The 26075-nt window shown below is 33.6% G+C and overlaps 4 protein-coding genes across 7 annotated transcripts; 2 read left to right on the top strand and 2 right to left on the bottom strand.

Annotated features, from left to right (window-relative positions):
* The first annotated feature begins 4918 nt into the window (after window positions 1-4918).
* Window positions 4919-7797, top strand: LOC125208932 (transcription factor UNE10-like). Its single transcript, XM_048108502.1, has 6 exons — window positions 4919-5072; window positions 5164-5716; window positions 5864-5962; window positions 6787-6852; window positions 7069-7389; window positions 7477-7797. The coding sequence occupies exons 1-6, from the start codon at window positions 5044-5046 to the stop codon at window positions 7555-7557; spliced, it is 1149 nt and encodes a 382-aa protein (XP_047964459.1). The 5' UTR covers window positions 4919-5043; the 3' UTR covers window positions 7558-7797.
* A 774-nt stretch (window positions 7798-8571) lies between these two features.
* Window positions 8572-13634, top strand: LOC125201454 (F-box protein At5g51370-like). Of its 4 annotated transcripts, XM_048099574.1 has the most exons (3): window positions 8572-9952; window positions 13304-13359; window positions 13441-13634. In XM_048099574.1, exons 1-2 carry the CDS (start codon window positions 8748-8750, stop codon window positions 13317-13319), a joined length of 1221 nt encoding a protein of 406 aa, XP_047955531.1. In that variant the 5' UTR covers window positions 8572-8747; the 3' UTR covers window positions 13320-13359; window positions 13441-13634. The 4 variants fall into 4 exon arrangements, with proteins under 4 accessions (XP_047955531.1, XP_047955530.1, XP_047955528.1 ...); XM_048099573.1 differs by lacking the exons at window positions 13304-13359; window positions 13441-13634 and adding an exon at window positions 10898-11379; XM_048099571.1 differs by lacking the exons at window positions 13304-13359; window positions 13441-13634 and adding an exon at window positions 10758-11379.
* Window positions 13635-14779: 1145 nt separating this feature from the next.
* On the bottom strand, window positions 14780-16144 carry LOC125199121. The gene is made up of 2 exons (XM_048097265.1): window positions 15540-16144; window positions 14780-15479 (listed from the first exon to the last, which is right to left on the bottom strand). The coding sequence occupies exons 1-2, from the start codon at window positions 16142-16144 to the stop codon at window positions 14780-14782; spliced, it is 1305 nt and encodes a 434-aa protein (XP_047953222.1).
* A 912-nt stretch (window positions 16145-17056) lies between these two features.
* Window positions 17057-18028, bottom strand: LOC125199110 (glutathione S-transferase T2-like). Its single transcript, XM_048097256.1, has one exon. It carries the CDS (start codon window positions 18026-18028, stop codon window positions 17057-17059), a length of 972 nt encoding a protein of 323 aa, XP_047953213.1.
* Between the last annotated feature and the right edge of the window lie 8047 nt (window positions 18029-26075).

Here is a 26075-nt window from a genome sequence, read left to right as displayed (position 1 = left end):
CGTGCTGGATATAAATGGGACTTCTATTCGTGGATGTAGGGAGTATAAATTTTCGTGCAGCCTAAGAAATGGGTCATCTTCCTTGGAATTGAGAGAGTATTTTTTAAAAGAAAGAATTAATTGAATTAAACAGATTGTCTAATAAAAGTATTTGTCTATGTAAATAATATTGAAAGAGGATGAAGAGGTGAAAGGAAGAATTATGGGATCCTGGACATTGGGAGGGATGGATTCAAATTCACACTCCAGTTTATGGAGGACAATATCTTGGAGAATTATGAAAATAACCTCACTTGGAAGCTCAAATTGATAAGGTAGAAAAGAGACGTAGCAGTATGGAAAACGAATATCGTGTCCAAATCAGGAAGATTGGTCCTTATCAAGCTAGTATTCAATACTCCATATGTCCCAAGTTACTTATGTTGTATTCTATTTTGGATTGTCCCAAATTACTTGAGTATTTTTCGTTTTGGTTAAAAACAAAATATCTAATTACACCAACTTTATTCTTTCTTTTACTTTTCTCTCTCTTATTTTATTATCTCATCTACTTTATTTTACTTTATTTAACTCACTAAACACTAATTTCTTAAATCTCGTGTTGAAAAGAAACGTCTCAAGTAACGTGAGACATAGAGAGTATAATTCATATATGTTACCTTAGCCTCTTCATATTTACCAAATAGTGTATGGTCAGTCGCATTATCCAAATACGGAGGCGATTTTCCTAGGGGTAGGGGACAACATCAAAATGGAATAACTTGGTTGATTGGGTTGTTTTCAGAGGGCCATTAGTCCCGTCTTTTGAAAAATCACCTTGTTTCTTAGCTACCAAGAAACAACATAGAACAACAAAGTTCAAATCTTCTTATCAAACTTGAAAATGGATGTGTTCAACCAAGAGAGAAAGCATAAAACATGATCTTAAGCACAAGTAAATATTCCAATAACTACAACAGAAATACCACAAGCTACATGAATAACTACACCGAAAAAAAATATAGACGACAGTTTCCGGATGCTATTAGCAAAAGGCACAAGATTATCTTCAACGTCCAGGAAGCTTGACAAGCTTGAAAGCTGTCTTTGGCATTAAGTCTGCCATGTAACTAAGATGTCTCTGATTGCTTTCTATTCCCAAAATATGATTAACCTACAAATAAAATCTGAAATAGGGAAAATATTTGACTTATGGAAATTCCAAATCCTTATATCGCTTTCGTTCCCACTCAAGAAATTATGATCCATGGCAAGGTACAGATGCTCCACCAATTATGAAATCATTTTCCCAGCTACCTATATCACATTTGGCCGCTAGTCTTTGGTTGTTTGGTTGATGCGTTTATTTATTTAATTTTTGTTTCTTAATTCACCCTTCTTTTATATCATTGGCGGGACTGTATTGAATAAAATGTAAATATTCAATGTTGGTATCATTTCGACAGAAACGCGTAAAAGCAAAAAGAATAAACTAATCATTACTATTCACCAAAAGGCAAATGTCTCATAAAACGCATATTTATATGCTTCAAATATGGAGAATATAATGAATGATACACGGACGAAAATTGGTCTGATATATTTTTGGAATTAAAAATTTAAAAAACAGTAAATCTTTGCCAAAAGAATATACATAGCCACCGATAGATAGTGATGGTACGAATGTTTTGGGGTTTGGACACCAATCTTATCTTCTTCTATTTATTACATGGTCGTCTAAGTTTGCCCATTCTACAACAACTTGGATTAAGACTCATCAAAATGCATTTTTCAAATTTTCTTATTTACTTATTCACTTTTATTTTGATACTTTTCTAATTCGAAGGACCACAAATTTGACACTTCTAATCACTGTTACACTGTTTATTGTGACTCCATTTTGATAATTTAGGCTTGGAGTTGGTAGCAAACCCGGACATTTATCGAAGATGGTGTCCAACTAATTCATATATGTACGAGACTAATTGAATAAAATGACTTTTTTTTTTATAAGTAATGATTTTAATATAATTATAGCACTCGCATAAACCGTTGAAAAAAAATATAAGTTAATTAACACAAATCACCTCATAATTACATAATTCACTTACTTTAAGTAGGTGGAAAACGGAGAAAAGAAGATTCCTCAGATAAAGAAATAAATAGTGCGCGATGAAGCGACATGTGGGATTGGCCCCTTTGTTAAATGCAGTTCAAGGGACACGTGTCCATATTTTGCATGCATCACGTTATTTTCATAAAAAAAAGGAATATTAGAAATTTACAAGATTACGAAATGCAAATACTCTGTGAGCATGTTCGATCAAAATACAATTAAAGTTAATATAGAAATTTTTGAAATATTTTTAGTAATTTAATACTCCATCTGTCCCTCATTAGAAGTCACATTTTAACCGGGCACGGGTTTTAAGAAATATAAAGAAAAGTTGGTTGAAAAAGTTAGTGGAATGTGAGACCCATTTTTTTATATTGGTTTTATAATAAAATGTGAGTGAATTGAGTTAGTGGAATGTGGGACCTACTTACTATTTATAATAAAAATAAAGAGTGACTCTTAATTGGAGACGGACCGAAATAGAAAAGTGTGACTCTTAATCGGGGACGGGGGGAGTATTCAGGATAAAATGAACTCATATATATATATATATATAGGGGCATGTTAGGGTGCCACCACCCCTTAAAATAACACCATACCACCATTTCTAGCCAATCATTTGTACACATGGACGAATAATAAGCCGCCACGTGAAAAAAAAAAAAAAAAAAAAAAAAAAAAAAAAACCCAAAAAAGACGGGCAGCAATGTTGTAGTCTTTAAACAACAATTTTTCTTGAACAGCAATATTCAATACGGTAGACAACAATCTATAGATTGTTGTATAGTGTGTCTGATATTGCTGTTTCAAGAAAAATTGCACGTTTAAAGAACAGCAGATTACGCCCGTCTTTTGCCAGCCTCGTCTTTTTTTGCCACGTGGCGTATTATTCGTCCACGTGTACAAATGATTGGCTAGAAATGGTGGTATGGTGTTATTTTAAGGGTGGTGGCACCCTAACATGCCCCTAAAATAACACCATACCACCATTTCTAGCCAATCATTTGTACACGTGGACGAATAATAAGCCGCCACGTGGCAAAAAAAAAAAAAAAAACCAAAAAAAGACGTGGCAGCAATTTTGTGGTCTTTAAACAACAATTTTTCTTGAACAACAATATCCAACACATTAGAAAGCAATCTATAGATTGCAGTCTAACGTGTTGGATATTGCTTGTGTAGCATTTATAATATTGTTGTATAAGCGTTGTCACGTTGTCATTTTAAGGGTGGTTGTCATTTTAACACAAACCTATATATATATATATAGGGGAGCACTAGGGTGCCCCCTTATTTAGAGTTACAACGTACATCCAATCTGGTGCTGCCATGTGGCACAAAACATGCAATATTTTAAATACAAAAATGCAATCTAGTTGTATATTCATTTTCGCAGATTGCATTTTTGTTGTATGTAAATTGCATTTTATAGTGTTGAGTTTGCATTTTCACATAAATTGCATTTTTTATTGTTAAGTTTTACATTTCACATATAAAAATGCAATCCGTCTATATATAAAATGCAATTTAAACAGTCAATATCTAAAATGCAAAACTTAACAATGAAAAATGCAATCTGCATATAACAAAAATGCAATCCGCCAAAATTCATTTATAGCTTCTACAAAAGCGTATTGCATTTTTCTGTATACAATATTGTATTTTTCGTGCCACATGGCAGCATGTGGTTGGATGTACGTTGTAAGTTTAAAATTAGTTGTTATACTAGTACACCCCTATATATATATTTGCAAAAGTGCAATAAAATATGTAATGTAAAACAGAAGGCTATATAATATTCATTTGATCAAATTTGCATAGATAATATTACATCATAGGATATGGAGTATGAAATATTCATTACAAATTATTAATGTCTAAATCATACTATTAATGTAGCAAAAATAATAATAGGAGTATAAACGTTAAGACGGTAAATCTATCTTCACTAAATCACAATCGAAAAATTATAATGACGTAATTTGCTCATCACATTAATATACTACGTCAAGTTTATCGCCAATAATCAATATATAGGTTACTCATCATAAGTTTGAAATTTCAAATACATGTAAGAGCTTGAAAGTTGAAATTATAGAAAATAACATAATTACTCTTTAGGAGTATTAAATTTAATAATAATAACAGATTATCTCGTTTAAATTAGGAACAGTTAGATCTTCAAAGCAAATGACTTAATAATTGTTATTTGTCCTATAATAAGAATATGTTAGGATTTGATTACACCCATATTAGTATAGGTTTATGATTAAAAAAAAAGACATAGATTTCATTGCATAATCAAGACCAAATATCAACATTATTATTCGAATCAGGCCATGATTGATGCAACATGACAATTAAATTCATTATAAAAATTTAGATATAACCATAACTAATTCAAAATCTAGAAAAAAAATATAAAAATTATTTGATAAATCTTATATCAAAACATAATAAATTAAAACTGAAAACAAAAATTATCAAAATTCAAAACACGACAAATAGTGGGACGCTGAAAATGAGATAAGAAAGGACTCAATGTGCCTTTTGAATTTGATGCTCAAAATTATCTATGCACACGACAAATATATTCTAAATACAATTAATAAATTTTAATTTTCGATTAACAAACACCAATTAGAAATTTAATAAAGACGTTATCACCATATTTACTTTCAAATACACACGAATTTTTGTGTAATGCAAATATAATTTGTTTTTCAAGTAAAGAGACAAAACTCCCTGTAACAGGTGTCCATTGCACATCTCTTTCAACTTATGCTGTTTCTTATCTTATGAATCTGAAATATGCCATGAAATCCTCTCTCACTCCTCACCCACATATATTCAACCCAAACAAAAATAATTAAATAATCATAACCGGATAAATATTTACATTCTATTCAAGAATAAAACAATAAATTTTTTTTTTGAGAGACATCGAAATGAATTCCTTTGCTACCGATCCGCTTTCGTAATTCCCATTTCATTCAAATATGATATATTCACTGAAAATTTTCAATTTAATATTTTTTTCAATTAATTAGTTCCATATTCTGTTTCAGATTGGACTACGAAGTGGCGGATCTGGCATGGGAAAACGGCCCGCTTGCCGCGTACGGCCTCAGCGCGTCGCGGGCTTTCAACAAGCCCGCGAATTGCGCGTGGGAAAAGCCGCACCTGCGCCCGGTTGACACGCTGGAGTCCATAGTCGACCAAGGCACGTGCGGCGAGCTAGTTCCGTGGCTCGACCACAGAGGCGGAGGCAAAAACGCGTCCGCCTTCGCGGGCAGCATGGACGCGCTCGTGCCGTGCCACAACGGCGGGAACAACGGCCCGGAGAACTCCGCGGAGGTGCCGGGGATCGGCGCGTGCACGGTGGGGTCGTGCAGCGGCGTGGGCCGGGGCTCGTGCACGTGCTACACGAGCGCCAGCCCGAGCGACACGTGCGGCGGCGGCGGCGGGAGTGACAGCGCGCCGCTGACGATGGATTCGTGCGAGAGAGACTTTGGCCTCACGTCCACCTCTCTCTGGTCGCCGGAAAATACCAGCTCCGGTGAAGATTACACCAGGACTTCCGGCGAGGAAAACGACACCGTTTATTGCAGTAGATCAGAGGTATTTTATTTTTGCATGCACTTTATGAAAATTTTATCTAATTTATTTATTTACTTTACAGTAAAATTTAATAAAAAAATTATATTCTATACATTTGATAAAAAAAAGTAAAGAGAATTTTGTAGTGATTTTTTTTTTTTATTACAGGGTCAGGCAGGGAAAAAAGAAAACAGAAAATTGGGAATTAGAAAATCCTCAATTTCAGCTAAAGTTAGGGCAGCTGCTATTCACAACCAATCTGAGAGAGTAAGTTTTCATTTACCCCCTTCATCTATATTTCAATTATTCCATTTACTTTAGTTGAAGTAATTTGTGCATATTTATATGTAAGATTTAACTATGAGCAGTTAGAACTATGATCATAATCGTCGTTTGTATATATGCATTTTATTAGATCCTTATCGAAATTACATTTAGTTTGACGTACTCCCTCCATCCCAGTTTAAAAGTAAGATTTAGTTATGACACGGGCTTTAAAAAATTGGTGGAGTATGTAATGAATGGAGTAAGGTAGTGGTTGTTGGAGTGTGTAATAATTGAAGTGAGATAGTGGAAAATAAGACTTTTTATACTTTTTGTATGTTTAGAATTTTGTTTTGTTTTATTTTTATAAAAGTAACTGCATTTGAATGTAAATTTGATAAATAATGAGGTTAAATTTTATGTCCAAATATGGTAGATACTAAATGTGACTCTTAAATTGGGACGGACTTAAATGACAAAATGTGACTCTTAAACTGAGACGGAGGGAGTATATATTTTAGAAAAAATAGTTAAGATCGAGAGATATATGAAATATAAAGTTTTGATCTATTTTAAAAGAAAAATAATTATGGACAAAATAATTTAAAATCATGATTAACCAGCTAAATTATTTTGAAAATGACTAGTTTAAAATCGATTGAATAAGAATGCCACGTAACCGTAGTTTCATCCGTCGGATTTCATATCCTACGGCAATTGTTCAGTCTTAGTTTGCATTAAGATATGATTCTCATTTGATCATACGTCTATATCTAGATATAAATATCATACATGCACTTATCATGTTGTTCATTGATTTATTTCAGAGAAGAAGGGACAAAATTAATGAAAGAATGAAGACATTACAGAAGTTGGTCCCAAATTCCAGCAAGGTATGAAAGCTTAGACTATTTTTTTCACGACTAAAGCGTAGACTATTAAACTCAATTATTAGTATATCATATTTTAACATAAAATAGAAAAAAGAGAGAAAAATATTATGGCAAATTATAAGGAGTTGAATCATATTGTCGGTGCGTTATATTGAATAAGAAATTAATTTCAACATATTCAAAAATTCATGTGTACTAATTCTTTATTGATTGCAGACTGATAAAGCATCAATGTTGGATGAAGTTATAGATTACATGAAACAATTGCAAGCACAAGTAAATATGATAAGTAGGATGACCATGCCATCCATGATGATGCCATTATCGATGCTTCAAATGTCTATGATGACTCCATCCATGGGCATGGCCATGCCTATGCCCATGCATAGGATGGGAGTCATCGACATCGGTCACGCCACCGGAATGCCACCCATGATGCCATCTGCCGCCGCATTCATGTCGATGCCGCCGTGGGATATCCAGCCTCCGCCGCCCACGCCGGATTTCTTATCAAACTACTTTGCTACTCAATCTCAAGTAAGAATATAATATGAAATGTAACCAAAATTTATTAGTAAAATTTAATCTTGAAATTATTTTTCATTTAATTAATTGTGATTGCAGCCAATTATGACGATCGATGGTTACACCAGATTGGCAGCTTTGTATCAACAGTTTCAACAAAGGATTGGCTCAAAAAAATAAAAATATGGAAGATAATAGAGTGATACTATATAATATGGCGTGCTTCATGTTGAAACCATGTTTGTTCCAACTTTAACTTGATTGTTGTGTGATGGATTGAGTAGGATGTTTTCAAGAGATAGCTCGGATTCTAATATGTGTAGTTTATGTGAGTTATGGTTGAAAATAGCTAATAATAAAGCTGTAAAGTGTAAAGGATGTTTGAACTAGTATTTCTTTTACTTATTATTAAGAATTAAAGTCGTGTCATCATCACTACACAAAGGAAAATTATATTGAAGCTTGCATTGAAAAAGTTTACTATCGAAAAATATGTTGAGATTTCACAATGAAGGAAGAAGTACAAGACAACAATGGGAAAGGCATTATTCAATTGGAAAATAGAGAGACTTTGACTGAAGTTTCATCCAATGAAACTTCGCTAATAAAGTGCTCGTACTCGTATTGCTCACAAGTTAACGCACATATTGTTGATATTGACTAATACTATTAATAGTTTACTATGAACAATCTAAAAATACTTTTTTTTTTGTTTATTTTTCTAAACATTCTCTAGCTTTAATTATACATTTAAATTGTCGTTGAATCAATTACAAGCGTCATGTTATAATTGATAGATTTATGTAGGATAAGACGTTTGGGTCTCTATTTGTCGAAACAATCTACAATATGCAATTTAATAAAAATCCTTATGATATAAGTGGGCCAATTAAGATAGTAGGAGTACAATTATAATATTTGTACTTATAACAAGAAGTAAAGATAGTCCAAAACTTGAGAAACTCTATCTTTTGCCGAGTATAATGCTTTGGCCCAAAGCATGGATAAGCCATCAATTGGCTATAAAGTAAAAATTCTTAATTTTTGTGACCAACTCCTCTTTTGCACTAACATTTTGAGTCCCACAAATCTAATCTACTCTCAATAATAATAATCTCATAATCACAACTCATATGAAAAAAATAAATAAATTTAAGTACATATACTACTAGATTTATTGATGCCCCCAAAATTTAATAAACTCCTCAATTTCCTCAGCAACCAAGAACAAACAAGAACTCAGCTTTCACACACGCAATATCACGTAGTGTGTGTAAGCTGCAGCTGCTTTGCAAACTTCGTAAATTTCAGGCTTTGAGCTGATTGAGCGGCGATGCGTTTCAGTTTTGGCGGCGCCCAAAGCCTAACCCATGAAATCGCCATCATCCTCACCTCAAAAAGACCCAATCTTGAACCCTAATTCCAGCCCCAACAAGAATATGCACGACCCGGATGAGGCATTGAAGCACGCTCTCCTCAAATTGCGCCCGCGCCCCGTCTCGCAATCCGGCTCGACATCTCCTTACTCCGAGTCCGAACCCGAATCCGACTCTTCAAACCCTAACCCTCTTCCCGCCGCCACCGCTCTGCTGTCCGATGAGCTGCTGCTGAAAGTGCTGGATAAAATTCACGACAGGAAACAGCATATTACGAATTCTTTGGTTTGCAGGAGGTGGTGCGTGCTGTCAGGGAAGCTGGTTAAGTCAATTAAGTTAATTGATTGGGAGTTTTTGGAGTCAGGTAGGTTGAGCTTTCGTTTCCCTAATTTAGAAGATGTTAATTTAGTTCCGGCTTGCATCAAATCTGCGAGAAATTCTGGCATTTTGTTGAGTAATAAATTGATTGAGGTTCGTTTGAGTTCGGGGATGGTTGAGAATGGTGAAGGTCTGTTTGTGAGGAAAGGGGATGTTTTTGAGTCAAAGGAAATCGATATAGGGGTGGCGATATTAGCTGAAGGGTGCAAGAATTTGAGGAGGGTAGTGCTGATGAATGTTAGTGAAGAAGGGCTGAGTTGTTTGGCGAAGGAATGTGAGCTGTTGCAAGAGATGGAGTTGCATAATTGTGGCGATTTCGCGTTGAGGGGGATTTATAATTGCAAGAATTTGCAGATTTTGAAGCTGAATGGGAATGTAAATGGGGTTTATGATTCTGTAGTTTCTGATATTGGACTGACTATACTGGCACAGGGTTGCAGCCGGTTAGTGAAGCTCGAGTTGGTGGGATGTGAGGGGAGTTATGATGGTATTAAGGCAATAGGGCAGTGTTGCCAGATGTTGGAGGAATTAACTATATGTGATCAGAGGATGGAAGGTGGGTGGTTGTCGGCCTTGTCGTACTGTAGGAACTTGAAGAGTTTGAGTTTCCAGTCGTGTAAGAAGATTGATGAGAACCCCGGACTGGATGAGCATTTGGGATCATGTATGATTCTTGAGGAGTTGCATTTGAGGAAGTGTCACATGCAAGACAAGCAGGGTGTGAAGGCGTTGTTTGTAGTGTGTCAGAGTATTAGAGAGCTGGTTCTTGAGGACTGCTGGGGATTGGACGACAGTGTCTTTGCTGCTGCCACTATTTTTAGGTATACTCTTGCTTCTCTTATCTACAACTTCTACAACTTAATTATGTCATCCTAAGATTGAGTATGCTTGTTATGACATTACTATCGTCAAATATTTTGTCTTGCACACTGCTATAGTAAAATAAGTAGAATTCAATATCTGGCTATCTGCCTATGTTGAAGAAACAGAAAGGTGATGCAATCTTGCTAAGCCGCTCATATTTTCTGAATGTCTAGTTGGGTTAATTGAAATTGTTTACTAGTATGAAATATGGAGTGCATGTTTTTTGTGACATTTATCGCAACATGCAGCTTCAACAAAAAATTTTCATTTGATATCCTCCAGCTTTTCAAAATCGGAATATCCTTATCCTTGTAGCATATCATAAGAAATTAGTTATCTACTAAAACCTCCTAAAACTTAACCCTTGTACTAAAGCATCACTGCCTGATTGATACAAATTAGCAATTAGTGCCATCTTTTGCAAAATCATAGCCATCTTTTGCCATATCCTTGCTGTCTACTCATGCATATGTAAATAGTTAGGTAAATTGTGGATTTGTCTCGGCCATCTAAAACAAAACATTTGCTGTGAGCCAGTGGCTGCATAATTGATTCTGCAATACTGAAGTTGAGTTGAACATTGCGATAAACCAAGTCAAAAATGAGGACGGTGGAAATTTTGCGCTAACTGCATATTTTGTTGATGGCGAGTTATCTTCAGGAAGATATTTTGTGGGGAAAAAAAATCTTTTTGCTTTAACAGTTAGTAATTGACTGAAATATGAATGGTTGACACATTCTCATTCTAATTTCTAACAGCAGGAGCATAAGATCTCTCTCACTGAAAGGATGCTCGATACTGACAACACAAGGACTAGAATCAGTACTCCTTTCTTGGAAGGAGCTTGATAGGCTTAGAGTAGTTTCGTGTAACAATATTAAAGACAGTGAAATAACTGCAGAACTGGCGACCTTATTTTCCCTTCTCAAAGAGCTAAAGTGGCAGCCGGATTCCCGGTCAATGCTATCTGCTAGCCTTGCTGGTACAGGTATTGGACAGAAAGGCAGTAGATCTCTCAGGTGGAACTAACGATCTAAGCCACGATACCACGCATATGTGCTTGTATCCATTTTGTTCGAGTGTATTGGATACAACCTTTTGCAAGTGAAGCCAACAATTTTTGGTTGGGTGCTTGATGAAGATAAAAGTACATCCAACCCAATGAAGTTTTCCACTTTCTCTCTGTAAAATTGCTTAGCCTCTTTACTTGTATACAGTTTCTACCCTTTATGGTGTATTTTCTCACTGATAATAGTGTAGAACAGTTAGGAGTTGAGAAGCTGGAGTTTTAGTGATACTTTAGATGCAGACACAAATTTTACAAGCATAATCCATGAAATCAGAGCGCAAAATGTGCTTCTTGATTCCATGTGTTTTCTGTTAGATAGTGTTTCTTGCTAATCTTGATCTCTGTGGTCTCATTTTTCAAATGATTTGGTGGAATCCTTTGTTACTGTATAACTTATGTAGTTATAACTAGTTTTAAAAAAATTTCATTGTATCAGCAATCTACAAAATGGTATGTAGGCTATAAAAGTTCTTTATGAAGAAACTATAGTATGTGTGTTGTCTATTGATATACATTTTATGTTTATTAAGAGTGAACTACATAAAATGGTATCTGATCTTTTACTTTTGCATATAAATAGTATCTGATCTCTATTTTATATCGTTTTTGGTACCCAATGACAAAAATAACCCTAGGTACTAAATATGTGATTTTTTTTCACGGAGGATATTTTTGGAAATTTCAATTGAATAGTACCAAATATGTGATTATTTTTCTTCCTTTCTTATTTCTCTTTTTCTTCTTCTTCTTTCTTTTTTCATCATTTTTTTCTTTCTTTTTAATATTTTATCTTCCTATCTTTTTTCATTTTTCTTCTTAGTTTATGTTTCTTCTTCCTTCTTTTTTCTTTTTTCTTCTTTTTAAAGTAATTAAATCAAATGAATATTTTTTATTAAATTATTTTATACTAATTTTAAGGTTGAAATACCTAACTAAACACATTCAACTTTTTATATCATTAGGAATACAATTCACAATATTAAATATTTTTTAAGGCTATATGGATTAGTTACTAATTTAATGTAAAATAATAATAATAATAATAATAATAATAATTGTTATTATTACACAATATTATGTGATTCATAATTTATATAATTATACTATAATTATTTATTAATTACTATCAGTATTATAATTATATTTAAGTATAACAATAATAATTAAATATAATTATGACTATAATTATATTTAAGTATATTTGAATGATATTAAAAATAAATTAATTATTAATTTATAATATTAAAATAAGAATATTAATATTGATTAATAATAATAGTATAAAGAATTAGGAGAATGAGAGAAGATATTATAATATCACTTTTGGTACTAATTTTATGTATGTCCAAAATACCCTTTATGACATAAATGGAAAATATATTTGTTTAAAAAGCATTTTAGGAAGAAAATTGCATCAGGTACCAAAAATGTGATTTTTAGGTACCAAAACCAATCTATACATATATAAAAGGGGAGTTTTGAGGGCAATTTAGGTAAATGAGAGATGTTTTTTTAGGGTAATTTAGGTAGCTGAGAATTATTAATGCCATTAATACACGACTCTATCAATATTGTGACAATAATGTTACAAAGACTGAACCTCAAATGACTCTCCACTAATACACGACTCCATCAATAATTAAGAAATTAAGATAGTAATAGTAAAGATTAAAATTTAATTAGGATAATTAAACACTATTAATGCATTTAATATCCAGAATTTATGCAAAGTTTATTATGAGATGCGTGGGTTACTTGGAATACAATGTGCCGAATTGCTATCATTTAATTTTCCTATTTAAGATGATAATTTTAATTTTTGTCTACGATCTTTCATTGTGAAACTAAACATTAGATAAATTTCATTATTTTTGATGATATTTTACAAAAATGTCATTTTTATATATTAATTTTAAATGAAATGTGAGTGGAATGAGTTAGTGGAAGGTGAGACATATTACCATTTATGGTAAAAGTGAACCGAGACTCTTATTCGCAGACGGAGGAAGTAATTTATAAAAATAATATAGTATTCAAAGAGTCATATTCCGACCGAGAAGAATGCCAAAATACACTAAATTTCTATAAATTGGACAATTTGGAGCAGTGAAATTCACTCACTCACCATATTTCACATAGGTTTACAAGGATAGAAACTCTCCATTTCGTAGGAACTATAAATATTGGTATTTGTTATCTAAAAATTCACTCACTCACTACTTTATTTTTCATGGATAGGCGTCTGATGTTCTAGTTGCTCGAGTTCTTGCAAGAGGAAGGGTCGAAGGCGAAGAGTGAGCTTCTCAACCACACGAATTCTCTACCGAAATGAAGATATTCTTAACGGTGTGTATTATTTTTTTGTGTGTTTGTAGAATATATCCGGCAGACAAAATACAAAGAGAGCAACGGTTTTCACCAACAAAGAATAATAAAGAGAAGAGAAGGGCTGCTTATGTAATGTTGAAGGTGGTTCCGAGAGCTAAATTATAGGGATATTTTCCTTTTTGAAATTAAAATTTTATATATGTAATGTATAGGACGGTTTTAAAGCTAGATTATAGATTTATAGGGATATTTTCTTTTAAAATAACAAATTGTATACACATATAATATTGGAAACAATTTTTTATGCCAAGATATTTTTATTTATTTATTTTTATATTTCTTATTCCACATACATTTCTTATTGGAAGTAATACTATGCAGTATTTTAGGGAATAGAAGCACTTTCGGCCAAACCTAGCAATTAATGCATATATAGCGTCGCCATGATTGTTGGAACAAATTTATTTATCTACTATATATACATTTTTCAATCAAGGCATAACATATGAAGCCGTGTAATCTTATTGAAATTAATTGACTATATTTTTCGTAAGATCATAGAGTTCAATTGACTCTATTATTATTATTTTATTTTTAAATTACGGGTAATTTACATAAGAAAGTTGTTTAAATCCGAAAAATATCCATGCCCTTGAATTTATCATGTCACACTAATAATATTGTCATTTTGTAATTTATTCTTAAAACATATTATTATATACCCAAACTTTGAATGACTCAATCTCAGTAATTAATAACTAATCTGAAATTTTAAAATTTTAAATATGATAATTAAGTTGTTAGAAATTATAATCAGACTTAAATGTTACATGTATTGGAGTGTAGTACAGTATACAATCAATTACTCTAATTTATGTAATTCTCGATAGTTTTTTTCTTTTGTTGTGTTTGATCTTCCTTGATCGATTTTCTCTCAATTTATTTTTTCATTTTAACTTGGAGATTCAACTGCATTCATTTTTTCATATTTGGAAAATGCAATTTCCATTCGAATAGTAATTATACACTCATTTTGTCTCATATATCTCTAATGGCTAATAACATATTTCTTTAATAATTGGAAAATAATGACCACTGAAATAAAATTTAATTCAATAAAATCTAACAATATGGGTAGTGGTTGAACTTCTACACATTTTTGGTTTAGATTAAACAAAATCTTCCATTGAGAACGGTTAAACATTCTATGCCATTTATTACTACTTCAATTTATAATAAATTATACTTGGGATCCCTAAGACCATGTTTATCAGCAACCATCCAATCCAACCCAACCATCCACTTTTTCAATATTTAATTCATTTCTATCTCTTCCACATCATCTTCTACATCATTAATATTCATCCAACCCAACCACACCTATTTTCATGGTTTATCAATGACCACCCAACCAAATATATGCTCAACCAAATCGTTTAGCAGAGCTTTGTGAGCTTCTCTGTTTTGAAGTTGGGCTTTATTTTTCATGTAAGAAGCTAGACTCGCGATCCTATTCGTAGAATATATGAAATCATTATTCGCATCTCCACCTTCGTTCTCACGACTACTTCGTCCAAGTCGATCTTGAATAAATTCGGCTGGATCACAATAGTTTGAATACGTGCTTCTTTCATCTTCCACTATCATATTATGCAAGATTATGCAAGCAATCATTATTTTCCCCATAATATCACGATCCCAAATAAGACATGGGCATTTGATAAAAGCAAAACGAGCTTGCAAAACACCAAAAGCTCGCTCAACATCTTTTCGCGCGGACTCTTGATGTCGAGCAAACAACTTGTGCTTCATCGTTTGTGGACCCGGAATAGATTTGACAAATGCCGCCCATTGAGGATATATGCCATCAGTAAGATAATACCCCATATTTTTTTCGTGGCCATTTACTATATAATATTGATTGACCTTCGGTGCTCGACCTTCGAAAATATCATCAAAAACAGGAGATTGTTCAAGCACATTAATATCATTTTTCGAACCTGGAGTTCCAAAAAAAGCATGCCAGATCCACAGATCTTGAGATGCTACTGCTTCCAAGATGATTGTCGGACTCCCGCTTCTTCCCGCATATTGTCCAGCCCATGAAGTGGGACAATTTTTCCATTCCCAATGCATGCAGTCAATACTACCCAACATGCCTGGAAACCCACGTTGTTCTCCAATATGCAGAAGTCTTGCCAAGTCTTCTTCGGTGGGCTTTCGCAAGTACTCATCGCCAAAGTTTGAAATTACACCTTCAACGAACTTGATGAGAGATTTGCGAATGAGTTGTGCGCTCATTCTCAAATATTCGTCGTGCAAGTCGGCCGCCGTCCCGTAGGCCAACACCCTCATCGCTGCTGTACATTTCTGAATGGCAGACATACCAAGCCGACCAGTAGCATCACGCTTTTGCAAAAAACAGTTGTCGGTCTCGACGAGCTTGTTCATTATTTTTTCGAACAAAGGTTTTCGCATGCGATACCTTGTTCGGAAAAAATCTGGAGGATAGATTGGATCTTCAGCAAAGTATTGCTCGAAAATAATATCATGACCCTCCTCGCGTTTCCTTTCAATGTATCTCCTTCTAGCTCTAACCGTTTGGGTTGTAGGTTGTGAAGATAGGGTTGTTGGCCAAATAGCTACATCCTGGATTAGTTGATCGAGTTGTTGATTTTGTTCAACAATTTTTTCTTCCCATTCATTGTCTTCGAGAAGATTGAAAGGTTCAAAATTAGAACTTGATGACATTTTTTAGGGAGAGTTGGCTCAATAATTGTGAGAGGATTTGTGTGTAATTTTCGTGAAGCATATAGGTAAATATATAGAAGTTATTTGTTGAGCATAGGCTTCCACTACTATCATTTGTGAGCACATGGGTTTTCCTTGGATTCTACCACCACTTGTGATAAAAAAAAATGACTTGTAATGTAGTCATACTTTGATTTTCGTGATCACATGGGTTTCTATTGGATTCCACCACCACTTGTGATGGAGAATGACTTGTCATGTAGTCATACTTTGATTTTCGTGATCACATGGGTTGAGTAATGGATTTCACCACCACTTGTGAGTGGAAAATGTCTTGTCATGTAGGCATACTTCCATTATTCGTGATCACATGAGTTTCTAATGGATTCCACCACCACTTGTGAGTGAAAAATGACTTATCATGTGGGCATACTTCCATTATTGGTGATCACATGGGTTACTAATGGATTCCACCACCACTTGTGATGGAGAATGACTTGTCATGCAATCATACTTTGATTTTCGTGATCACATGGGTTGAGTAATGGATTTCACCACCACTTGTGAGTGGAAAATGACTTATCATGTGGGCATACTTCCATTATTGGTGATCACATGGGTTACTAATGGATTCCACCACCACTTGTGAGCACATTTTATCTATTCATGCTTTGATTGAAGGGCTTATCACATAAACTGGAAATTACATAAGCAACCGAAATTGGAGATTACATACTAAGCAAGCGCCAAATAAAAGTTACATACTAAACAACGGAAATTGGAGATTACATACTAAGCAAGCGCCAAATAAAAGTTACATACTAAGCAACGGAAATTGGAGATTACATACTAAGCAATAGAAGTTGAAAGTTACATACTAAGAAACATACATTGAAAACAGATAAACTACGATCACTTCCCAAACAATTCTGCTATTAGATTGCGTTTCAGCGTTTCTTCTTCTGGAGTTAAGTCCCTCCTAGCCATCAGCGGAGTAAGGATAGCTGCCTTGATGTTCCGTTCCTGAATATCACTAGCTGCCTTGATCTTCCGTTCTTGAATATCACATTCCCTTTCACGTGTGACTCTCATTTCACGCAGTGCTGCAGTGAAATCATTAGGAACCGTATATGATGGTGTTGCAACTTCTTTGCCTTTTCTTTTAGCCTTAGCCTTAGCTTTATCTCTTCCAATAGGACGTTGTAATGTTGAAGAAACACTCCCAGGTGTGGAGTTGATTTGAGGTCCTCCCTCCTCACTAGTCCTCGACCTTTTTGAGCTTCCACGACTTTCTTCAAGGCTGTCGTCATCTGGCTGGTATCGCGATGAACCGGTGCTATTCAACTTCAATTCCCACTTGGGATAGTGTCGCATCACGCTCTCAAACACCTTATGGTGAGTAAATTTACCCTTACCATAGATTTGTTGAGCGGCTTTCTCAATGTCCTCATTAGATTGGCCGCTTGTAGCTCGTTCGTGTGCACGCTTGTATGCAGCAATCCACTTGGAGACATTTTTGTTGAGTCGTCTGTAGCGCTGTCTCAATGACTCCAAACTCCTTTGTTCGCCCATTGTTGGATTTTCTTTTCTTATTTGTTCATATTGAACAAGAATATTTTCCCATAGATTCGCACTAGTTCGGTTGGTGCCAACACATGCATTTGTGCTGATAAAACACCAAGTAGACATTAGCGCATTGTCTTCTTGCTCATTCCAACCATGTGGAGCATTTGAAGCATTCACATTAGTTTCAAATTGGCTAGAATTTGGAAAATTATCAAAGTTAGGGATATAATCTTGGGAAGGATTGAAAGTTTGGGAAGGATTGAAATTTTGGGTTGAGTAGAAATTTTGAGAATCAGAGAATATCTCATCATCATCCATGATGAACAACAAAGAGGACCAAAAAATAAGAAATTATATCAAAGAAAGGATTATAGAATGAGAAAAGATAAGATTTTGTTTTTCAAAGGTATAGCAAATGTGGTCTCTATTTATAGAGAATGAAAAATTATGAATTTTGATATAATTTTTATAATTATTTAACATTTTATTTTCGAGATATATTAATTATAGAAAAAAAAATAACAACCAATGATTTGGCACAATCTCATTGGCTGAATCATTAATAAATTTGACCAACCAAGAGGTTGGTGGTTGCCATTTGACCGACCATTGTCGAAGAGAGAGAGAGACCCCTTGAATTCATTATTTTTTTTTTAAATGCATGGTGACGTGGCGGTCGACCATGCAGTACCGATAAACGTGGTCTAAGAGCAACTCCAAGGGGGGAAGGTAAATGAAAATGGTATATCATGTTTATACATTGTCAAAAAGTGCAATATACCTTTCTAAAAATCAATCAACTCTAAGGATAAAAGGTATATAGAAAGGTATATCATTTAAAAAAAATAAAATAATAGTACAAAAGCATTAAAAAATTATAAAGTGTAATACCTTCTCAAATATCTTCTCCCTTGGAGAATGATTTTTTATGAAAAGAAGGTAAATATGGTGGTTATATAATTTTACCTCTCCATTGATGGAGATGTAAAGATACCTCTTCAAAATGGGAAAAGGTTTAATACATTCTCAAATACCTCTCCCCTTGGAGAATGATTTTTCATGAAGAAAAGGAAAATATAATAGTTATATTAGTTTAACTCTCCATTTACCTCTACCCTTGGAGATGCTCTGAGAGTCAGTAGAGAAGAATGTAAAAGGCATTATCGGATTAGAATGGCAAAAACTACTAAATTTTCTATAAATATCAATTCTGTTAATTAAAATTGTCATGCACTCATGAGCGTGGTGGAAAAAAAAAGTCTAGCTTTGCATTTCGTTTTTGAGCCTGCGTATACGTATTCCGTTCCTTCTATTACATTTCTTAAACCTATGAAACACAATTATTTGATTAGATGGTTCACAAGTATAACTTCACTACTTTGGCTCCAATAAATAATACCATTGGGTGAATAAATGCTTGGATGAATGCAAGGAAGATTTTTTTTTTGTTTTCCATTCACATAACCCTATTGTAAAGCACTTTCTTGATATGAGCATATAAACATATTTACAGCCAAGATTCAGGTAAAAAAACCTCTACTATTACTAAGGATTATCAAGTAGGCCGACCAAGTGTAAAATATCGAATACGGATCTAAAACTCCCAAAAGAATAAGTGATCAATAAAGTAAAATTGAACTGGGACGGAGGCAGAATTTTATTGATGTTTGGCTCATTTGTTGGTCATGATGAGTATATTTTAAAATTAAGGGTTTAGGATTTAGGTTTCAAAGTTTGAGTTTTTAGTGTATAGGGTCACTATATTGCAATGAAATGAAGCTCGACTAGGAAGTTTCTCACCAATGGAATCTTAAATTATAGCTTTTGATAAACAATATCTTAAATCTCATTAGGAGAAGGGGTAATTATACATTCTTTGGTGTATTTTTTTTTGTTTTGTGTGATGGAAATTTGCTTTATTTTTTAGTCTCACGGTTAGAATCATTTTTCCATTTTACAAAAATAATGTACAATATGATTTTCCACGTATTTATATTTTAACTGAATCCTAACTTCCTTCGTCTGTTTTTACTAAGCGGGCCATATTAAAACTTAAACTAAAAACAACCGTTTTTCTTAGAAAATGGAGTAATATATAGAGAGTTTAAATGATCCATTTTTCAATTTTAAATGCAAAACGATTAATTCATATTTACGATTAAAGATAAAATGTAAATTGTGGGATTAAAGGGCCTCTAAAAATATAATTATATGTTAGAACGTACGATTAGTAGAGCTCTAGTAACTAATAACGTATTTCTTTAATAAATGGAAGACACTGACCATTGAAATCAAATTTAATTCATTTAAACCCAACAACATGAGTAGTGGTTGTAACTTTATTTGTTCAAATATTTGATGTTAAGAAATTACTTATAGGGGCAATGGGGTTTAGCTGTTTTATGATTTTGGGTTTCTTTATCTAATTTGGTTCAAGATTCAATTTTTTAATTTGGCAAAATTATTAATTTCTATTTGTAATAAATTGGTTTGGCACGATCTATCCCTATAGTTATGAATTAATTATATTAAATGTCTTGTGTTATATTTAATAGAGATAAATCATTTTCTATCTATCCAACTATGGAATTCAAATATGTATTCTTTAAAATTTAATCACAAATTATAAAATCGTATTCATGAATTCATTTAATAATTAGAAATTATAGTACTAATTTAAAAGGATAAAATACAAAATAAGCATGTGTCTATTAATAAATTAACTCATAATATTAAATTAATCTAGATTTTGAAAAGAATGCGGAGTTAGAAGTTTTAAAAGGTGATAATATTTTTAAACATATAATATATACTACTCTCTCCGTTCCATAGTAGTGGAATTATTTTGTCATTTTAGTACGTTTCATAATAATGGATTCGTTTCCTTTTTTTTAGTAAAAAGTGAACTCATTTCTAAAATTAACAATTTTCATGTAATGATATTGTTTATAATTTTAGTTAATTAAATTACATTCTAAAATTAATATTTTAAAATTATTTTAGCCCGTGCATAGCACGGGTGTAATACTAGTATAAAATAAAGATCCGGTACCATTTACGTGCGAAAGTGAAAGATCAGATACCATTTATGTAGTTCACTACCATGACGTTCAATTGGAGGGCATTTAGATAAACTACGAATCAACACAAACAATAAGTTAAACTTTTGAAAATAAAAACAATCAACAATGATCTTAATTTGGAATATTTATTTCTTTAGGTTGCCCCACAAAATGGGTTATTATACATAAATGCAAGTCACTTTAATCCTTAAAATTTCTTATTTTTCCTTTAAGTGTGAAAGAATATATATTTGAGTTTTTGAAAGTGCATATTCTTGTGAGACGAAATAAAAAGAAAAAAAAGTGTTTATTCTTATTGGACGAATGGAGTATAAGTCAACTCTACCCAATTTAACGATGGTTCGACAAAATAAATGTAAAAAACAGGGAGTATAAATATAAAAAGAATAATTTTGTCATATTGAGATTATCAAACTAAAAAAACGGTGGTTAGTTACACGCATCTCCTTTAAACCTTTGTTATTCTTAGCCAAAATTTTAATTTTTTTCAGACCCAATCAAGCAAAAACAATATCCAAATAGAAATTCAAGGTGGAGGATTCGTAGTGGTTTCCCTTTAATTTAATGCAAATTTTATAATTCATACTCATTATATTATTTTAATCCCTAAGTCAACTAGATAGCATCCATTCTATAAAAGCACCTTGTATGCTTTTACAATTTATAGAATAAAAAACAGAAAGTCACACGCAGTCAATCATCCACGAGGAATTTTGTCTACACAGTTGGTATTTTTATCTAAATTAAATATTTTAATTCAATCCCATTTATTTATAAAACTAATATTAACACCCGTACTATGCACGATATATAAGAGATACAAAATATAATAACTATACATAAAATAAGAATTCAAAGCAATGTGAAAGATTTAGAAAAATACAAATGTATTTAACTTGTCTCACTCTAAATGAAAACTTTACTACTCCCTCCGTCCCATAGTAGATGTCACATTTCCTCTTTTAGAAAAATTTCCTCTCACATTAATTATAAAATTATATTTTCTCTCACCACTTAACACACAAAATAACACCTCCTAAAATCCTGTGCCATCTTCCAAGTGTGACATCTACTATGGGATGGAGTGAGTACTTCATAACGAATGAAACATTTATGCAATTTTGACATCTCTCTAAATGTGCCTCTTTTGGCAAGCAATGCCCCAATGTACAACAACAACAGTAAAACCGACTTCTTTGATATGTTGCCCAAAAGGAGCTAGAGAAGAAGGGACTGTCTGATGTAGATTCGGAGGGGCACGATGCTCCTGGTCGTCGTTAAGCTGGCTTATATCTTTTGAATATTCATATATAGTTGGTAAGAAACTCTACCCAACAAGCGAATTACATTTTACTTATATCGGAATTTTGTGCGTACTTAATGATGACGACACTTTGAATGACTTTATGTCTTGTGTAATTTGCACTTATATCGAAATTTTGTGCGTACTTAGTGATGATGACATTTTGAACAGTTTTATGTCCTTTTATTAACAATTGCTAGTTTTATAGTACTCCCTCCGTCCCATTAAAGATGACCCACTTTCCTTTTTGGTTTGTCCTAACCAAGATGACCCATTACTTAAAATGGAAACTCCTTTATCTCTACTTTATCCTCTCTCTCTTACTTTACTCTCTCCATTTAACACACAAAATAAAGTTGCATAAAATCTCGTGATGCCCAAGAAATGGGTCATCTTCCTTGGGACGGAGGGAGTATGAAATAAATTCATGCTCACATCTACATTAATTTTAAAGTGTATATCGTTCATATAACTACTACTAGTAGTTAAACCACCCAAAATCATTGATTCAAAAATGGGGGTAGGAATAAGTTATAAATCCACATTTAAGTGGATGGTCTTCCTCTCATCCTTTCCCTTTAAGGCCAATAATAATTGAAATTATAAACATGGTGTAGTCTTCATATAGAATTACAAATATTCCGTCGAAGTATGAATTTAAATCCAAACAAAAAAAGTTTTAATTAATTTAGTACTATTAAAATGGGCTGGTAGCGAAAACATTTTTCGGTCGGGAAAGCCAATATCCAACACAATTTGCCATAGGTAGGTGGCCGGGCCCAAGTACCACTTTTTCATTGTACTATTATTATTTGCAAAAAATATTAATTAATTTAGTACTACTATTAAATCAGAGAAAGTTGTATGTTCTTATGCTTGTTTAGCGTAATATTTGACAAAATATTATCAAATAGGAGTATTACGTATGACAAATATATCATAACGGTAACATACCGAATTTTCGGTATATTGCATTTTGGGTCGGTACGGTATATTGTACCAAAAATGTCATACCGCATATTGTACCGAAAACTACAAACCTTTATCAAGTACTAATATTTATAGCATGTGTTCCTATGAATTAAAAGCTTTCTTAAATAGTCATATTGTGTCTTTCTAGAGATCAAGAAAACATTGTTGTGCCAATTCCTCCGTAATAAGGGATCCGAACATTGATCAAGTGTGGTAATATTTATTTCTTAACAATTTATAGCATTTTCTGTTTCTCTTGTCGCTTACTCCGGTTTATAATTTCAGTCAGATGCTAATGAAGGATAAAGAATATTCCTACCCGAATTATGAGTAGGTCAATTTTCATTATGATGTCCTCAACAAACTCAATTTTCATTATAAGTACTGTTTTGTGCCCTTGCAATATTGATGTCCTCAACACACTCCATCTCTTCCTGTCATAAATGTTCCTGAGGTCTTAGGTCATTGCTCTTGGAAATTTGCATGACATAGAGAATTGGGAAAGGAGTTGAAGGTCTTATATTTTAAAATTTTTGCATATTTAGTAAATAAATAAAGTTTATGTGAGTAGAAACGAGCTCGATGCGAAATCAAACAAAAGAAAGTAAAGAACACCGGCGATTACGTGGTTTGGCTCTAGGCCTACGTCCACGGGCAGAAATCTAGCGTGCGTTGTATTGATCACTCAAAAGGATTTACAAGAAGCTCACAACTCTCAATGTTTACAAGATGAAGAACTAACTATCTCTCAACTCGTTCGAAGAAGATAACCCCGAGAGCAACTCGCACAGTTGGAGAAAAACCCTTGCCTTCACTCTTGATTTTCACCTCTCGAATAATGAATCTCCTCTCACTGGCTAACCGGTATTTAACCACGGTTAGCTCATTCAAGAACCAATCTAACCAACTCCAACCGTCGCACTTCAGCTCAACTTCGTAAGGTAGTTACTCCAACGGCTACTTTCCCAAAGAAGAGCCTTCACCGCTCCAACGGTCTTATTTTGGTTTTGGTCAGCTCAATAACCAACAATTTAAGTGTTGAAAAGAGCTCATCAATATTTAGGTTGTTCATACTTTGCATCACGTTCTCTTGCTGAAAATGCAGTACTTATCTTCTGCCTGTACAATTACATCTCCGGGAGACATATACACAATTCTCCGAGAGACATATACAGTTAATTTGCGTGGGAACATTCTAATTTTCGATGAAGCACAATAAGTTGAAATGATCACACACTATTTGATCTATATATTATAATTTATTAAGTTTTCACCTACATTTTGTTTATGCCATTGCAGTAATATAGAGGACACAACACGAGAGAGTGCTAGTTTTGATTTGAATGAACAAACTCTTGACGGTAAGTTAGGTGCCATTTTTTTTAAGTGATAAGGAGCTGATGGAGATGTTATCCGATACTCTAAGAGTTAGTTTTAACAGAATGTGTATTATATATGTTGTTGATGGGATGAAGTCTACTGAAGGCATGGGTAGTGAACATGTGGGAGAGAAGGTGGTGGAAAAGGTTGAAACTGTGAAAAATAGCAAGAATGTGGTTGAAAAGAGTAACTTTGAGTCTGCCACAAAAATTAGAAATTCCACTTCTATGAGAAAGGGTAAGAGTGCGATTGAAAAAAATGTGGTTCAATCAGTGGAGAAGAGGGTTGTAGAAAGTGTTAGTAAGAATGTTGTTATATCTTTTGGTGGAAGTGGTAGTGAGAGAGTGGTTAAGTCTACTAAGAAACAAGGTAGTGAGAGGGTGTATAAGTCTACTAAGAAGCAAGGTAGTGAGAGGGTGATTAAGTGTACTGAGAAGCAAGGTAGTGAGAGGGTATACAAGTCTATTGAGAAGCAAGGTAGTAAGAGGGTGGTTTACTACGAAGCAAGGTAGTGAGAGGTTTAGTAAGAATGTAACTGAAGCTGTAAGTAAGACAATGGCTCGATCTGTGGATAATAATGCAAGTGGAGCTGGGAGTAAGAGTTTGAGTAATTTTGTGGAGAAGAATAATATGAGTGGTTTTGTGGAGAAGAATTTGAGTGGTCATGTACATGAGAGAGTTGGATCAGCTAATGAGGTTTTTGGAGAAGGTGAGTATGAGAGTTCAAGTGATGGCAGTTATATACCATCAAGTGATGAGGAGACCGATGATGAAATGGAAGTCGATGAGCTAGTGTCTAAGGATGAAGAATATGAACAATGCAGAAGGAAGATGAAATAGAGAACGAAGCCCTCTGTAATAACTGATTAGATGTTCCAGGGATAGTCAATGGAGGACAGAAGAGTGACTATGTGTCTGAATATGAAAATTCTGAAGTGGATGATTTTTATTCTGACTCCACTGATTTTGAAAATGAAGGGAGACGATCTAGACAACGACATGCTAAAGTGATGTATGATCCAAAATGTGACCAGGCTAGAGACGCACTTACAAATAATGCAGTGTTGAATGGATAGAAAATTCATTTTAAAAGAGCAAGTAAGAATGAATTTGAAGCTGAATGGATGATATCTGGGAGTCGAGGGAGGACAAGTGATGTATTTTTAATAAAAAATCAGGAAGGGGTTCACATTTGTCCCATGGCTATGAGGAATAAAATTGCTACATCAAATTGGATTGCTAGAAACTACTTTCATGTCTTTTATACAGTACAATGTACCGAAATATCGTGATGCACAAAAAATCTATTTTATACACAAAATATTTAATATGAGGATTTATATATATATATATATATATATAGGGTCTTCATCTACCAAAATCAGTCCTTAAGTATAGAAATATAGACCATATGTAGACCGTCAGATCTGGTGATTAATGGCTAAGATCTGTAGTGACTCCTCGTTTTGTATGGGTCATAATAAGACCGATCTGTGTCATGTGAGGGGTAATTTAGGAATCAGAAATATTAGGAATCTGAAATATTAGGAACCGTCGTTCCGTTTTCTAGGCGCTGATTAATTGGGATTTGGGAGTGATTACTGCACACGTTAAGTTGGTGCTTGGA

The sequence above is a fragment of the Salvia hispanica genome, chromosome 1 (genome assembly GCF_023119035.1).
Source record: "Salvia hispanica cultivar TCC Black 2014 chromosome 1, UniMelb_Shisp_WGS_1.0, whole genome shotgun sequence".
NCBI classification, from domain to species: domain Eukaryota; kingdom Viridiplantae; phylum Streptophyta; class Magnoliopsida; order Lamiales; family Lamiaceae; genus Salvia; species Salvia hispanica.
Note: the sequence above shows the minus strand (reverse complement) of the source record. Positions and strands in the feature narration are given on the sequence as shown.

What these genes read in the sequence shown, in the direction of transcription:
- LOC125208932 (XM_048108502.1), top strand. Translation starts at nt 5,044, where the DNA reads ATGAATTCCTTTGCTACCGATCCGCTTTC. An exon ending in TTTGCTACCGATCCGCTTTC is followed by an intron (nt 5,073 to 5,163) that starts GTAATTCCCATT and finishes ATTCTGTTTCAG; the next exon opens with ATTGGACTACGAAGTGGCGG. An exon ending in ACTTTGCTACTCAATCTCAA is followed by an intron (nt 7,390 to 7,476) that starts GTAAGAATATAA and finishes TTGTGATTGCAG; the next exon opens with CCAATTATGACGATCGATGG.
- LOC125201454 (XM_048099570.1), top strand. Translation starts at nt 8,748, where the DNA reads ATGAAATCGCCATCATCCTCACCTCAAAAAGACCCAATCTTGAACCCT. An exon ending in GCTGCTGCCACTATTTTTAG is followed by an intron (nt 9,953 to 10,754) that starts GTATACTCTTGC and finishes AATTTCTAACAG; the next exon opens with CAGGAGCATAAGATCTCTCT.
- LOC125199121 (XM_048097265.1), bottom strand. Translation starts at nt 16,144, where the DNA reads ATGTCATCAAGTTCTAATTTTGAACCTTTCAATCTTCTCGAAGACAAT. An exon ending in TTTCCAGGCATGTTGGGTAG is followed by an intron (nt 15,480 to 15,539) that starts TATTGACTGCAT and finishes TGGACAATATGC; the next exon opens with GGGAAGAAGCGGGAGTCCGA.
- LOC125199110 (XM_048097256.1), bottom strand. Translation starts at nt 18,028, where the DNA reads ATGGATGATGATGAGATATTCTCTGATTCTCAAAATTTCTACTCAACC.